At 40.7% G+C, this 17,399-nt stretch overlaps 1 protein-coding gene across 2 annotated transcripts in view; it reads right to left on the reverse strand.

The window, feature by feature from the left end:
* Window positions 1-10,061: 10,061 nt before the first annotated feature.
* adarb1b (adenosine deaminase RNA specific B1b) overlaps window positions 10,062-17,399 on the reverse strand; it is a 120,421-nt gene continuing 113,083 nt past the window's right edge. For both annotated transcript variants that reach the window (XM_006793681.2, XM_006793680.3), the window contains 2 exons: window positions 14,056-14,234; window positions 10,062-13,378 (listed from right to left, as the gene is read on the reverse strand). In XM_006793681.2, the coding sequence (XP_006793744.1) occupies window positions 13,202-13,378; window positions 14,056-14,234 (356 nt within the window). In that variant the 3' untranslated portion in view covers window positions 10,062-13,201. The remainder of the gene's footprint in view (window positions 13,379-14,055; window positions 14,235-17,399) is intronic.

Genomic DNA, 17,399 nt, shown 5'->3' on the forward strand with positions numbered 1-17,399 from the left:
TAATTAAATGGCCAGTGAGTGTGTCTAGGATTTCATGTCACGGTTTGTGGCATTTTTGGCCACTAGGTGGCAGTGTACTATAGCTGACCAGGGTCTCATGCTGTTGAGAATTTTTCCAGAGAAATTGAATTTACTCAAATATTAATTGATGGGATATTTTAATCTGATCAGTTATATATGCTAATAATAAAAAGGTTGTTTTTTAGTACTTTGATAATAATATTGAACATATCAAATGATCTACATTAAATACCCCTTTTTTTTAATTGTTGAGAGAGTTGATATATTTTTGTTAAACAAATAAGTCTGTGCTTGAAGCTCAGCAGACTTCATATTGTCGCAAAGGCAGTTTGATCTACAGTCGAGTTCCTGGGTAATCCTTGCATTTTATCTCAGGCTGTGTCTCTGCTTCACTTGTTAAATGGTCTACTGAAAGCAGAGAAGACAATTGCAAAGTTAAAAAAACATCAGATAACTCAGACCTAGACAGAATGAGACCATGCTGCACTGCCACAAATAGCCACCATGCAGTTTTCCACTGTCATAGTTTGGATTAATGAGCTGCTTTTAATTGTTATGGCTCCACTATGGTGCCTTTACCTTTTAAAGCAGAAAGGCAACAGCATGTTAATGCTTCCCAAGCCCGCATTAACGTCAGCTCTCAAAACTCTTTTATATCCATTAAGATCCATCCTAAAAAATATACACTTTCACTCTGCATTTCTTTGAATTCAGAGAAAAGCACAGAAACAGGAAAACACTTTAAATGGGTCAGAATGTTCCATTCCTAAATATTAACATCTACTGAAGGAACTGATCACTGAGAAATGATTAAATTATTCACACCTCTGTTGCACTTTCTCCTGTGTTTCCACGTTCAGCGCAGATGTCTGAAGCAATTGTGTGTCTGCTTTCCCTTCATGTTTTTCAGTTTTTCTGTCTTCAGATGGACCCAAGATGATTCATCGTGAACTCCTGAGATTTTCCAGATATTTTCCCCTCTTTCTTAAGAAATAGTTTCAACAGCTTACCCTCCTGGGTTCATAACAAATGTGCTTCCTACCAAGGCTTTCCTGTATCCTTGGCTTGACATTTCAGTCTTTGGAAAAGTGCAGTGCTGTTTCAGCGCACTGTGAGGAATAAAAACAGAAACAAATCCTCTCCAGCTTCCCCAAGAAACTGTTGTATTTCTGTAGGAAAATATCTCCAACATCACTTGACGAAAATGAAGAATTATTCAGAGATGGTTGATGTTTTCGATTTAGAGATAGCTCTTAAACTTCTTAAACAAGCTTCTAAATTGAAGCAGTTTAATGGCTGTATGGAAACACAAACACACACACACACACCCTCAATAAACAGCCATGTGTAAAATATTGGAAAAATACGTAAATGTGGGCGTAAGCGAGTGTAAACACGCAGCTGCCACTGCACATAGTTCATAAAAACACAGATTTGCCCCCATGCCCAAACTTTCTCGAGGTTACTTCTTAAACACAAGGTTGTTTCCACATCAGCAGCAAGTCTGAAGGTCTCATTTTACTACAAATACTCTCCAATCTGCTGTTTTCAGTCCTAACCTTGCAAAAATGACTCAGGGTGACACTGTGTGGGAAGGCAAATTATAGCATAGCATTTCATTCGAGACATGCTTATGCTGAAGGACAGTGGGGAAAAAACATGAAAAAACAAAAGATCTCCTTTATTTGAATATTTAAGAGTAAGCTAAGGAACTATTACTTTGCCTCTGTGGGCCGCTCTCCTTAAACATGAATTATTCAGCTTGTAAAGATAACTGGATCAACACTCATACGTAATGTGTTGATCTTCTTTGTCATTGTAACTGTATTTGATAATAAAACAAAGATGAGCATTTGCACATTTAATGCAAAGTAAGGTAACTTTATTTATACCCATAGGCAAGGTAAATTTGCTTTACAGAAAAACGATAGCATTTGGCATCCCTTCAAGAAAAAAAAACATATTAGTATGAAAAATGTTAAATAAATCTGCTTTAAAACAGCAGAACAACAAAATAAACCTTTAGACAGTTAAAACACAAGATGAATCTATGAAATGTTATAGACTGGTGATCTAAAATATAGAGGGTCATTAGGGTCAAAGGCAGCAGGGGGAAACTCAAGCTACTTATACACAGTGGGGTACACAAAGTAATGACAACAGCTGGGGGGAACAACACAGGCGCCGACAACTATGGGACAGGACTGAGGAAAGTAAAACTGAGTGCTAAACACACGAGACAAGGGGTTAACAAAATAAAACAGGAAGTAACAGAACGGCAACACCTCACACAGAGATGAAGACACAACACAATAACAAAAAGCTTGAAACACCATACAAAGGACATACAACTTGGTCATTAGGATAAGGCAGTCCACACCAGTCACAAGGAGAGCACAATGGAAAAATAGAACTCAAAGCCAAAAACACACAATATGCTGACACTGGGATCATCGTGATAAAGACCCAGCACATCCTGTGTAGTCCACCAAACCAAACCAAGCTAATGCCCCCAACACCTCACACAAAACTGCTCAGGAGCAACAGACAGATGACAGACGGATCAACGATGCTTCGGACTAACCCCAGTTTAAGTGAGCATACACGGGGTCCACCCGGTGCTCACAGTACCCAAAGGATCCACTGCAGACATCCACAGTGCCAGAAATCACAAGACACCTGAAGAGATTCACAGCTGCATTATATGTAGTGAATGCAACATGGCGCAGGAAATTTAAACTATGTTCTGTACATGTGGACTGTGTCCTAGTAGTTACAGCTATCTGTGGTCACCTGCAACATACAACTGAGTTTCACTTATTCCAAGGATAACTAGAAGTTATAAATATTATAACAGTAATTATAAATATTACTTTTACGGTCACACTGTATGGGAGAGACTAAAAACAGGGTAAGAATCCTTACATTTACAGAAGTATTGCTGCTGACTGTGATGTCAAGCACACAGAGACGCACTCATTTCTCAGATCTTCAGTTTGACTTTGGCAGTGACAAGGGCATCGGGCTATTAGTCCTCGTTTGCACACTGCTTGGACAATTTAGCTACTCAAATAGAGCCCGCTTACTGGAAAACAGCTCCTTAATGAAGAGATGGACCGGTAATATGCCATAAAACTATTCTTTTATTCTTTCCTCGCACCCTCATGAATACACGCTGCCTGTATGCACACAGAGCCACTAAGTACACCTACGCATATGCACACTTAAACCCATACTTAAACAGACACACACACGGCACGCACGCATACCTCAAATGCAAGGGCAGAATGATAATGTGATCTGGAGGAAATGGTGCCAGTTTTGCCACGTAAGTCAAAAAGGTCAAATTGCAAATGTCAGCTTTTTCGCCTTCATTTTAATTATTCTGTCAAGTTCAAAGAGTCTCCATCAGAAAGGAGCTGCACCTGACAAAGGAAGGCCTGAGCTCACAGATAAGCTCAATCTGCGTCTCTTCTTGACACTTTCTTCTCTATACTTAGCCTATCTACTCTCCTCTCGCACACAGCGACTCTCAGAGTAAATTACAATGTATCGCAGTGAGCAGGGTGCCAAAGGGATGGCTTAGCAATTACCAGTGAACTATGAATGTGAAGTCAATTAATTTCTTCTGCTACTCTTCTACTTAGCTGATTTTGTACAAACTCAGCTGATACATGATAAAGTGTCCACTTTTGGTTCTGATAGGCAGATGGTAACAACGTATCGATCCACTATTACACATACAGCACTGATAAAAGGAGAGTATCCCACTGTCAGTTCTGTAGTTTTACATGTCAGGACAAAATCACCACAGCAGTTCCATCAGGTTGAAATGAAGAATTTGTGCCATTGCAACACTTTGATTATTTTCTTTTTCAGCCATTCTGCTGTTTTCTGCTGTGCTTGGGATCATTTTGCTGCTGTGTGACCCAGTTTTGCCCAAACCTTGTGACACAGATGGCCTCACAAGAATGCTTTGGTATAAAGAGGAGTTCACTAAATAAGGTTCCCAGGTCTTGTGGTTGTAAACAAGCTTTAAATCATCACATATTAAATCAAAACGGATCAAAGCCCTCCACCACCATTCTTGACAGTTGGTTTGAGGTGTTTGTTCTTATAAGTTTGTGTGGTTTTCTCCAAATGTGTTGCTGTACATTATTTCCAAACATCTCCACCTTGCTCTCTGCTGTCTGAAGCACATTGATCAAAAAGTTCTGTCATTTGTTGCAAACCTAAGCTCATGTTTTTTCCTGGCAACCCTTCCAAACATGCCATGCTTGTTCCGTCTTTTTTATTGTACTGTGATGAACTTTAACCTTTAACATGCAAGCCGAGGCTTGTAGAGTCTGATGTGTAGCTCTTTAGTTTTTTGTTAGATTTTTTTGCAGTTTCACTGAACATTGCATGGGTTCAGGCTTCGTATTCAGGCTTAGGAAGATTAGTAACTGTCTTGAATGTTTTCCTCTTGTGGATCATCTTTCTCACTCCAGGATGATGGAATTGTTTGAGAATGCCCTCATAACCAATCCCAGATTAATGTGCAGCAACAACTGCTTCTCTGAAAGCATTGATGATGTCTTTCCTGCTCGGCATTGTGAAAGCTCCAGACCGACAAACTGCCAAAACGTTCGCTGTCACGGGCGTAGTCGCAGTGGCTGATGATTATTTAACCAGCTGCTACTTACCCTCTTAAACTCCACAGAAGAAGTTAGCTTGTCCTCAGTTTTTCACACACTGCTTCTGCATTTTAGCCAAATTTTGGTTAAATAATTAATGATGTGTAATATGGCATGTTTTAAGTAAGTTTGAGGTTGTATTGACCTCATTTTAAAAGTACCAGATTGTGAAAGTGAAAGAGGGTGCACTTTCTTTTTAGCATGATTGTATAACTCTAGACCTATGGCAGCCATTTTTAAGTATTTGTGTATATTTTTCAGGAATAAAGATTTTGGCCACAATTATAGAATGAAAACAAAAGCAACTCCTCTGAAAGGCGCGGGTGATGCTGAAACATTGATGTGTTATGCTGACATCAGCATTGATAATATGGAAATTTCACGATAATGACATCTGCAGTGTTTTCATATATCATTTGCGCTGATAAAAGCATTGTTAATATGGAAATCTGAATCTTTTTGTGTCACTGTGAAGTCAAATAATGCTGCACTGAAAAAAGAGCTCAAACAAAGAAAGTGTTTATGTTCCCCAAGCACCAAGATATTATTTAAAGTTTGGAGACAATGAAACTAAAGCTTTTTCCTAATTCGTGTGACCATGACCTTTAGACATATGACATTGAAGCATTACATATTAAAATGGTATTATCCTGACTGGAGCAGAATAATTTGGCTTTTATAAGTTGTAAAAAGTTGAGATTTAAAATATATTGTGTGGGAAAACTTTATGGCATCACTGTGACTTCAAGGCGAGGCGTCATATTGAAAAAATAAAAAAGTGTGCTGTACAAATCTCTCCATGATATATTGCTCTATAGGAATTTTTTTTCAAGGTTAACTTTGACCTTGGGCACTAACAATGAAGGTCAGTAGTTATGCCCCCCTAGGCCTGGTATATTGCTGTAAAGTATGAAGACAATCCATGAAAACTGGATTATAAGTTTTTGCTAATTTTCACATTTCATGTGACCTTGACTTTGACTTTGACCCAGTGATATTGTGAAAACTCTGGATGCTAGTCTGCTAACAAACTGAGCTGATTACACACTCCCTCATTGTGAGCAGAGTGAGATATACCAAACCACATGAGCTGTAACTGTTGGTTTAACGTCTTCTTCTTATAAAATGTGTCATATTCATACTGTGTTAAAGTATTACTTCCCACCCACTGTTAGAAAAGCACATTTTTAGCTGTCTTGAAATGCTGTTTTATTAATGGTTCATGATTATTATTGTACGAACCCAAGGCCTAAACTTCCTCAGTCTGTGGTCCCACTGCAGCTCATTATGCCCCCTCTCAGTCTTTGTGAGATGCAGACAGCATCCATGTGCTCAAAATACATTATTTGGCACTTTACTGTTTTATTAAGTATTTTTGATTTATTTATTTTTTTGTTCCCAAGCCGTCAGAGAAAGTTTGTACTGGAAGGGCAGCTGCTGGGAAGAGAGACAAGGCTGCAGGTTTCTTGCTACTTTTTTGTTGTTGTACCTGTCGTAGCATTTTTGTGTCTCTCGGTGCACTACACTGGCATCAGCTTGTAATTTTCTCCTTTAATGCGCTCGCGCAGGTGGACAGTCTAGTGTGTCAGTTAGGAGAAGTTTATAATCTACAGAATTAATTCATCATCGTCAGCTCATATCATCAAACACGCCGCCCTTTGATTTCATTTTTCTTTTATAATCACACTTCAGTCTGGAGACTGTCTTCACTTGTCTCTTTGCTTTGGTTTCAGTGACAATGAGTTAGTGCTATCACTTGATAAAACACTCGCACACACAGTGCGCACACACGAAGACACAAGGTCACAGACACACTCCAACCAGTGAATAACAGCAGGCTCGAGGTGGAGACTGGTCTTGCCATGTGATTCGCCACATACATCAACTCTGTTGAGCAGAAAATTGAAATGGAAATGTGGGCCTTGGAAGAGTGTGGCTTCCATTTACCCCTGGACCAAAGCTAATGATTTGTCATTTCTCTCAGGGACACAAGCTGCTGCCCTCGCTCTCACACGCATACCGCACCAGGGGGGCTGAGCCGCCTCACCGGCCTCTACTGTATGTAGTCATGTTTCATTTTATTTCCACATTTGTGCTCCGTGTGCTGCTGAGACGGTTGTTTCCAGTGATGTCCTGGTTTTATATTAAAGTAGTTTAATTTAAGTAACATTTGTGAACGTCATATCAAATTCATTCATTCATTTTCTGTCACTAGTGAAAAAAACAACAACACATGACACTAACAAAGCACATATAGCTGCTGGATACTGTATGACTTTTATCTCTGACAAATGTGATAATATTAACATTTATGCAAAGAGCAACATGGTATTTGAGACTCAGCAGATGGATTTTTGCATTATTGAATTCACCTGACACGACTGTTTGAATCTGTTTTTCGAGCTTTCATCATGTCAGCGGCGTTATGAGCATGAGGTGGGGAGGGGGGGGGGGGTGTTTTAAAGCAGCGATGTGTGATTTATTATTGATCCGGTGGCGGTATCTTCTGGGATACTGATCAGACGCGCCGACAGAAACATCGACTTGAAACACATTTTAAAAACATTCTCTGTCGACTGTATGCACGCCGTGATTTCTTCGTGCGCGGTTTCACATTTTTCTGAGATCTTCATTTATTTAAAGAGTTTGAAGATTGCTTTATGGTTACCGGTCAGTCACGGTAGTAAAAATAAAACCCGGGAACAACACATGTGTCTGAAGGCCTTTGTGTTCACAGCTAAACTCCTTAAACTGACATAAACTGTGAAACACATTTGCTAATGCTAAAATTCTCTTTTTAATGAGAAAACTAAGCTACTTTCATGAAATAGGAGAAATGCTTGAAATGCATTTCAAATATTTTACACATTTTTGAGATTGAGAAATAAATGTTTTTACCTAAATGTACCTGCAGCGACAGCAGGCAGCAGTAAGGGTGCATTTCAGTAATGACGCTGTTTGTTAATCGGCAGATTTGTCAGGTCAAACATGCATCAGAGTATATCCACTATGAACGATGCTATAAAGCACAGGCAACGTGGGCATGAGGCTTTCAGGTAAAGTGTGCATACATCCTGTTTTATACATCCTGCTGATTAATACAGCAGCTGATCCGATCCGGTCCATGTGGCACCGTTGTGAGTTGTGCTGGTAAGTTCATTGTGTTCTGTGGGTATGAAGCCAGAACAGCATTCAGGCCATAAGTATCTATCACACAGTTACACATCTCCAGGCTCTGTGCTCTGGTACATTCATCTGTACAACTTATGTGTGTACTCCACTTTTTATCTCTCTCTATTAGAGAGCATGTTTACTTATCAAAACTTAAATAATAGCTTCCATTAAAAACGACATCTTAAACACCAATAACTGAAGCTCTGTTGAAAGTTCATGTCACATCTTTAATTTGAAGTGTACATGATTATGATAAACTGGCATCAGAGCAGATAACTGGCCCTTCTCTTGGCTGAAAAGCTCTTTTCCTGCTTTAGGATTACACAATGTGTGAATTTGATGTATTTCTCTGGCTCTGAGTACACAAAATGCTTCTGTGTACTTCTGCATCCACCCTGTTGCTCCTGTCAAAAGCTAAATTATTACTAAATGTCAAAATGCCAGCTCCACTGGCAGCGATACACGCCCAAACCATAACAGAGTCTGCTTTCCTTGTTTTCTCTCCATACTTTCTTTCTTCCAACATTGTGATCGAGGTTGATTTTTGTTTCAGTAGCCCATAAAACTTTGTTATGCAACTCTGCATGGTTTAGTGTTGTGTGTTTTTGCAGAATACAGCGTGATTGCTCTGTTTCCGAGGCTGAGTATAGGCTTGTGATGAATGCTCTGGACCCTCTTTTCATGACCATCCTGTAGAACATTCCTCACTGATGGATTGTGGTTTTCACTACCATGAAAATGATTTTCCACTCATGACAAGATTTGTGCTCCTCGGTCCCTGTGGTGCGAAAACTCCTTTTTCGAAATGTACGAACTGTTAATTTGATAAACTACTTCTGATATCCCTCAAAAATAGTTTTTGAACATAACTAATCTTCTTTGCATGTGTGGTCAACTCTAGTCCTGAATCCACACTCACAACTGTGAGTCTACACAAAACCTCAGCACCAGATTAAAAGCATTTGTGCAGCAACAAGTGCCCAAATTCTTCACAGTTTTCAATATAGCTAGCCATTACATAAAGCCTCACGACTGATATATACAGTATAGATAGCTCTATAGATGGATACTCGCTGGCCACTTCATTAGATACACCTGTTAAACTCCTCATTGATGCAAATATCGAACTAGTCGTTCACAAGAAAGCGAGGCGATGCATGTAGGAGTGTAGACATGGTTAAGACGATCTGCTGAGATTACACCGAGCACCAATGTGAAAGAAGTGCGATTTTAAATGTGTTATTGTGTTAGCTGGCTGGTCTGAGTGTTTGGGAAACTGTGGATCTACCGGGACTTTCTGCACAACCATCTCTGGGGACTACAGAGAATGGTCTGAAGGCCAGTGGAAAAACACCCACTCGTTACAACCAAGCTATGAACAAGACCACACCTGTCAGCTAAGAACACTAAACTGATGCTACAGTTCACTCAGATTCACCAAAATTACACCAAAGAAGATCGGAAGAAGTTTTCTGTTCGGATGGTAGGGTCAGAATTTGGTGTAAACATGACAGCCTGCCTTGTATCAGTAGTTCAGACTGCTGCTGATGGTGTAATGGTATAGAAAATATTTAGGAAACACTTTGGGCCCTTGTATCAGCTGATGCCCAACCAGCTGAGTATTGTTGCGGACCATGCCACTATCTTCATAACCACAGTGTATCATCTTCTGATGTCTGCTTCCAGCAGAAGCATTATCTCAAACTGGCCATCTGTGAAATTAGCATCATGGATGTGCATTTCAACATGGACCAAAATCACTGAGCAATGTTTCCAGCAACTTGTTGAATCAATGGGATCAAGAATTAAGGCAGAAAGGGGGTCTGATACTAACACGGTATACATCGTAAGTATGCATCGTACTTATTTATATACACACTTACAGAAAGTCTTGATGCAATGACTCAAAGCTCAGTTTTAACTAACTGCAGTTTTGAAGTCAGAGCTTTTATGATGTAGTATTTTCACTTAGTAACAGTTTAGTCATAGCAAGCACAAGAAGTTAAATCCTCCACGCATTCTTCATCCAACACACATGAAATACAGTTTAGACTGTGGAGTTTGTCTCTGTGTCTCAATCTGCTGCAAACATGAGGTGATGCTCTCGCATGATCTCATACTCACTCTCTCTCTCTCTTTCATACACACACAGAAATGCAATAAAAAAAGAATCCCAACCATGTGCAAAAGTAAACTAAGAACTCTTTTATTCTTTTTTGTTCACTTTATATATCTATCTTTAGCTGTTAACTCTTTTTTTTTTTTCTACACGAGTCCTTTAAAAGTTTGTCATCATGCTAGGTGCAGCTTCAGTGTTGGTAGTACATGCAAAGTTGTAGTTTTCGTCAGGGGAGGGTTTCACACATTGGACAACTGCAGAAGGAGAAGAACGGAGAGCAGTGGCTCTGGAAATCAGTTAACAAACACTGACCGATCTGGAGTCACCAAACAAAAGAAACATAATAATATTAATTAGAACAAATAAATAAAAAAAAGAACCCCACCAATGGGTGCAGCTGCAGAAGGGGTGGGGTGGAGGGGTGCACTGACCATCATTGAGGATTCACAAAGGGTTAAGCAGAAGCAGTTCAGTTCTTGCAGATAGTTTGATCCATCTAATCCATAAATGGGGACTTTTTCTTTTTTTAAATATATATACATATATCTATATATATATGTATAGAGAGAGAGATCATGACATCATCTGTTGACATCTTTAGTGCAGTTAAAAATGAAAACAAAATCCAACAAGCAGGCAGTCTTTAGGGGGAAATATCTATATTAAAAAATCTCAGACTTTGCAGTTTTAGAATAAACGAAGAACACCAACAGAAAACCGAAGAAGCAGAAGGGGAGGAAAACTCGACACTCTTGTTGGTTTTGGCCTGACGTTACAGGAGATATTATCAGTATTGCTCAAGACTTTGGTCTGGATCTGTTTGTCGGGGGGGCACTGGATACTTATTAAGTTTTTTTTTAACTTTAACTCTACTCTGGGAGTCCCCGCTTCCTGCTTTTTAAATACTGACTAAAAACAAACAAACAAAAATACCCCCAAAAACAACCAAGTATAAGTGAAAGGTACATACATGACATCACACGTGCCAGCTGGTGGATGCCACTTTGAGCTTAGGCACTTTACAGTGCATATTTTTTTTCAAACATGGGTGGCTACAATGGGGATGAAGCATGTTGACCCCGGCAGTGTTAGTGCCATGCTTTATGGTGCCCAGTGAGTGACACAGAATCACAAATACTTACTTAGCAACAGTAACATCTTCACAATCTCGGCAACAGAGGAGGGATCAAAACATTTTGGGTTTTTTTGTTGTTCTTGAGGATGAATCGATTGCACAGGTCAGAAGACGTGTTGCCTTTGTTGCTCCTTATTTACACAGAACTAGTATTTTGCAGCAATAATGATCGCAGCTCACAATATACACATGATCACTGATTGACAGCTACAGATGCACTAAAGAAGCCTGACATTTGTATTTCTCCCACTTAGAATCGAGCACATCATTTTTGTACAAAGTAAAAGTAGTACATTGTTGTGCGGGTATGCAAAAGACCGGACAGTAAAGGGTCGATGCCACAATGTTAGATATTTGAAAAAGAAAAGGAAAACACTGGGTCAGAAACACACATGGACATCATCATCTTTGGTGAAAATCTGACAGGAATATGCTTAAAGACAACCTGAGCACACACATTAATTGCACGCACACCCGCACATAGAAATTTCCCGCAGCTGGAAATAGGAAGTCACCGCGGGAAAAACATCCTCATTTACAAATTGAAAACATGAGGACATTTATGCACTCGGGGTGTACAGGAGTCGAGTTAATTCACAACATGGAATATGCAGCTAACGTGTTTCTTAACTGGGCGTAGAGAGGACGAGGATGAACATGACATCACACTGTGATACATTTTAGCATACGACTTCTGAGTCTTCTCATGCAGGGGTTGCATTTTACTCTGCTGTTCATCTAGGTGATTCCGCACACAATAATGTGGAAGGATTGCATCTAGTCACATACTGTATGTGCTGCTACAGTACATATATACCACGTCATCTGTCAGCCATCATTGTTCCCTGCAACAAAATGACATAATTACAGGATCTGAGAGGTCCGTTATACTATCGCTATGTTCACTGTGGCGTTAGCCCCAGTCCTCAAATGCCTAAGGGTGAAAAAAATAATTGTTCCCATCCCCCCCCTTCCCTCAAAAATCAAACAATCAATCACAAGAAATCTAGAAAATAGAGACAAAGATTCAAAGCTGCCTGTGGAGGAAGATGCTGGCATTCATTCAACATCATTCGCCGACGGACGCACGGGGCTCGCCATCCTACGTTTTCCGCTCTGCAGGCCTCTAAGTTCAGTTTCCATGCAAAGCCATGGCTTGGATCAAGAAAAAAATACAACGTGCAGCACCTCCCAAAGCTTCTCCCAAGACCCAGGCGAGGGGTGGGGTGGGGGGGCCAGTCAACGTGACCCTCACCCCTCCCTCGCATCTGTTCAAGTATGAAATGAGAGTGACATAAAATAACTTAAAAATCATACGCACAGATGAATGAACACGACATAAAAATAAAGGAAAGAGTGCTACGACGCTGTCACACCTGCCTTATGAACTCTTTCCAGTCAGTGACTCAAACAGGGCGACAACATTTTGTAACATTTTTATCTTTAATCCAGAGGATAAGAACACGTAGTCTCAGCTAAGGAACGGACCAAATAACACACATTAAACGTTACAACGCTTATGTTTTTCTCAGCACTAGATTTACATCTTGAAGATTTATGCATAATTAAATTAAAATTTGTCAGTGTCATTAATTTTAGCAAAGATATATATTGTTTTAGGTCCATATACATTGGTTTTAGTCAGCAAAGATCCCGTTTCTAGGCTACATTCCGACCTAAATTAGCTACTCATTGATCAACAAGACAGAACGGTATAATCTCAGCTTCCACATCTACGCCATAAGAACATGATTTCTCTGGGAAACAAATGGGTGCGTGTTAAACGAAAGAACAAAACATGGATTCCAGTTTTACACAGAAAATAATTCAATGGAACGTCCGGTAAAATCAAAGTAAAAAGTTAAATCAAAGACACGAGGCTGATGTCCTCTGAGGAATGAGAATGATGAGTTACGGATGGTTTGTGAAACGGCGCACGTTCATTTCCACAAATACAAAGTGCACGTGCGTGCTGACACATGGGACGGAAGTAAGTGTCTGCTTGTTAATACGGGGGCTCTCTCAGGCCTGGGTCAGGGAAAGAGGAGGGGGTGGTTAAGGAATCCCTCGACTCCCTCAGGAGCTGAGGGTGAACTGGTCTTGCTCGATGGGCTTTTTCACCCAAGCCCCCAAGCCGGCCTTGTGGAAGGCCTTGATGAGCGCCTGCTTGGCAGAGTGGTACTCTGTGGCTGCCTGCTTTGCTTCGTGGTAGGAGCTCGGCTTCGACACCTTGATCCGCAAGATGGACGACAGCTGAGGACGCAGAGAAAGGAAAGTAAGCAACAGAATAACAGAAACAAACCAAAAACAACGACGCATTAATCTAAAATCTCAGCTCATACCACACAAAGAAAAAGAAACTTGTTTGCACTCCTTGGAAGTCAGGCTCTGACTACTAACGTGTCTAAACGTTAAATTATATTATTGGGAAAGTGGACGAAGTCAGTGGGTGCATGATAGCAGGGAGATGTTCTCACACACACGTCTCAGCACAGTGCAACACTCCACATACACAGTCATGCCAGAAAGTGATGTTAATGTTAGAAAAAACTGCTCCTTGAGCCGATCCTTTGGACTTGCTGTAGCCACAGACCCAGCTTTCATTCTCAACATTTAAGTTGAGTCTGTTTGACACCAAAGTTGACCTTTGCTCTCTGTGTGAGGTCAATAGTGACATCACTTTGTGCAAACAATCAGAACAGGGCTTCCAAGGAATGATCTCGTAGCTTAGCTGCGATTCCTGAGATACCACACTGAAGTACGTGTGGTTCAGACGTGTACAGCTCGTGATGCTGACTGCAGCTGACCTCAGTCTTTTTACGACTCACTGTCAGAATCACTTATGTAAGAAACTATAGTTATGTCACGTGACTCAGCACGCCAGTATTACAGTGAGGTGCGTGTGAATGTGCGCTCTGGCCTCGCCGCACCTTGGAGTGAAGGCGCACCCAGCGGCTGTAGAGCGCGTGTTTGCAGAGCCGTGAGGCGCGGCCCATGTCGTCCTTGCCCGTGGTTGCGTTGATCACCTCCAGGGCCTGGTCACCCACCGTCCAGTTCACACTGAAGTTTGGTGCCTTGCCTGGCTGCCTGGCTTCAGCATTACTTATACCTGCCATTAAAAACACCCAGAGTCAAAGACCGAGCGAGGCTGCAGGTTAAAACACAGACATTTTTATTTATAGGACCTCCGCAGAATGTAAAAATCTTTTTTGAACATCACGTCAATGCCAGAAATGGAATAATTGCACGGCACCGCTCCAGCGATTTCCCACAGCACCCAGACTTTCTATTACCTCATGTGTGGATGTATTAAACAATGAAGGAAGTACCCAAACATGGCAGTCCATCCTTCCAAAGGACAGCTGCAATATCTCTAAACAGGACAGTTTTTCTTCTTCTCATTTCATTTTGTCTAACTCAGTAGAGACAAACAGTAGAATCCACCTGGGGTGGGGGTGGGGGGGGGGGGGGGGGCTGTGAGGACAGAGCTCGCTCTCTTCTAACACACTTCAGGGCTTTGGCCTCCACTGTATCTCAAGCATAAATGGGAGATATATGGATGCCATAAATCCCTGTGTCTTCCTCTGTGTGTGTGTGTGTGTGTGTGTGTGTGCATTAAGCTCCTTGGTTCCATTTGGCAGCACTTGTGGCAGAAGATGATTTAAAGGGGATGAAATCCTCAGCGCTCTAACGCCACAGCACTTTCACCGCTAAAAACTCTCTAAAGCGGAAAAGGTTAATAACCTTCCACCATTATCTCCTTTACTTGCCATTTAGAGAGAAGGAGCAGGGTGAGCTAAACGTACATCCCGGCTGTGTGATATGAAGCCCCACGCCATCCCCCAGGATGTAGAGGAAATCTCCACAGTGCCACTCATTCCACTTGTTTGATATGGAGCGCCCTATATTCATGGCAGCACAATGACCAGTGTGAGCAGTGCTGTAGCAGTGTGGTATTTTCTTGACCTTGAACTTTGCTTTACGTGTTTGTATCGGCGCACAGCTGGGCAAGAGAGGCACGGCCAGCTGGATGTTTAGGTGGAAAGCAGAGCAGCAGTACAACAAAGCTGAAAATGTCAAACTTTTAATTAAACACTTGCTCGTGTTTAATGGAGCTCAAGTAGGAAAGTCAGAAAATGACTCTCAGTTTCTTTACAAATGAACGAATGGATTTTTGAAAAATTCAGACTCAGAATATAACACCGTTAGGCAGAATAATCACCCACACCTCTAAAGAGCATCACTACCTCCTTTCCCACATGAGAACTAGTTTTATTGGTCTGCATGTGTATTTTTTATGTATTTATTGTTTTGTGGTGTTGCTCCTTCACTTCTGCTTCTCTGTACAATCTAACTCATCAGGACAATCCAATTTCCACAGCAAAGTCTCTTCATCCATTTTGTGAGGGACTGATTTCGCTTGGTTATCATCCACGAGCTGTTTCAGAGCACTGACGAATGACGCTGACAGCATATTTTTAAATATCTGCGACCTGTGACGTGTATTCAGAATCCTTCTGTCTGTTTTGGACTTTGTGATGATGCTACATGTACATGAAGAGGAACAGCAGATGTGCTTTTGAGACACTTTCAAGTTAAATGTTCAGGAAACAAAATATATGGTCTTCTGCAAAGCTCGCCCAATGGGGTTTGATGATTATTACATTGTTACATCTGATGGCAAAACCAGTGAAAGGGTACGTGGCTCAAGTATTTGGATGGATGGATGGATGACAAGATCTGCACAGATCTGTAATGGTGAAGAGAGATCTGAGCGTGAAAGTGAGGCTGACAATTTACCGGTCGATCTACGTTCCAACCCTCACCTGTGGTCACGAGCTCTGGGTACTGGCAGAAAAAATGAGGTCGCAGATAGCAGCAGTGGAATTGGAATTGAAATGGAAATTTCCTTCATTTGGTAGCTGGGCTTTCTCTTAGTGACAGTACTCTGGAGAGATTATATCTCTCGGTTGACTTGGGAACGACTTGGTGTGCCCCACCCCTCAGATGAGGTGGACGTGATGACTGTCTGGGCCTCTCTGCTTAGACTGCTGCCTCCGCACCAGAATTGTCCAAAATAACCGGATTTAAGGATTTCCGGATAGAAGGATGGACAAGATTCTCTTTAATATATACGTTGCTAATCTCATTAGTAATCATAAAGTGATGCTTGGTTTTTACTTTAGAAATAAATCTTACTTTACTAACTTGTGTTTTTTTCCTGTAATTGATTATGATGATATATTGTATATGCATGCTTCCTCCTTCATCCCTACATTTTATTATGCCAAGTCTCTGACTCACCACGACGTTCTTTATGGTTTGTGGTTTGGCCGTCTGGTATATTTTAGCATATTTTTCTCTATAAAGCCACTCTAGAACTTCCAGTCTACAGCAGGACCTTTCTCCCAGCTACACTCTTCTTAATGGTTGCTTCTGGATGTACCTATAGTTCTGACACATCTGGGGAAAGCAACAATTTCTTCTAATGTGTCTTATAATAATTTACAGTATGACATAAAGTAAACATGCCCTAAAGCGAGGAGACTCGTGAATGTTTCTTTTACGTTAGGGGTATTTTAATTTTGTGTATTTGTTGTGTATTTGTAGCACTTTTCTATTCTTGTATGGCCAGGTCTCTCTTGTAAAAGAGATTTTGATCTTAGCGGGACTTCCTGATAAAATAAAGGTGACAATAAAATGTGATAAAAGGACCGTGAGTGCCACTGTGCAAACTTTGCCTATTATTGTTTATTATTCATTGCTCATTAAACCCATTTGGCAAAATCTGTGATAGCTGTAACTCTATAACCATAACTGGACTTTAGGATTTTTTTCTGAAACACATAAAAAATTGCAAGAAAAAGAGCAATGAATGGATTAAACTTTTGAAATCTAGTTAAAGATTTATTTTTTCAAACCAATAAATGTCTCTTATAAATAAACATCGTCTGTAAGCTGGTCATGCTCTCATAGCAGCTCCACATTTGCCAAATTATATGAGTTACGTAACAATGTTAGCAGCGACTGTGGTTCACTGTCTGAAATAAAAACTTTGGGGTTTGTGCGTCTTTTGTCTACTTCAGTCCGAAATTAAAGACCCAGTGTTTCAAAAGGAGCCCACTGCTGTCACTGGAAACTGCATTTATGTGGGAAGAAGGAGCTTCTACGACGCTGCTACGGCCAAAGGCTTTGTGCAGATGAGTTATTGAAATCGTACTTTAGAATCAGTTTTAGTAACAAGGAAATAATTTCTCTCTTAGCACATAAACAG

This window comes from Neolamprologus brichardi, chromosome 16, assembly GCF_056152115.1.
Source record: "Neolamprologus brichardi isolate AB-2024 chromosome 16, ASM5615211v1, whole genome shotgun sequence".
Lineage (NCBI taxonomy): Eukaryota > Metazoa > Chordata > Actinopteri > Cichliformes > Cichlidae > Neolamprologus > Neolamprologus brichardi.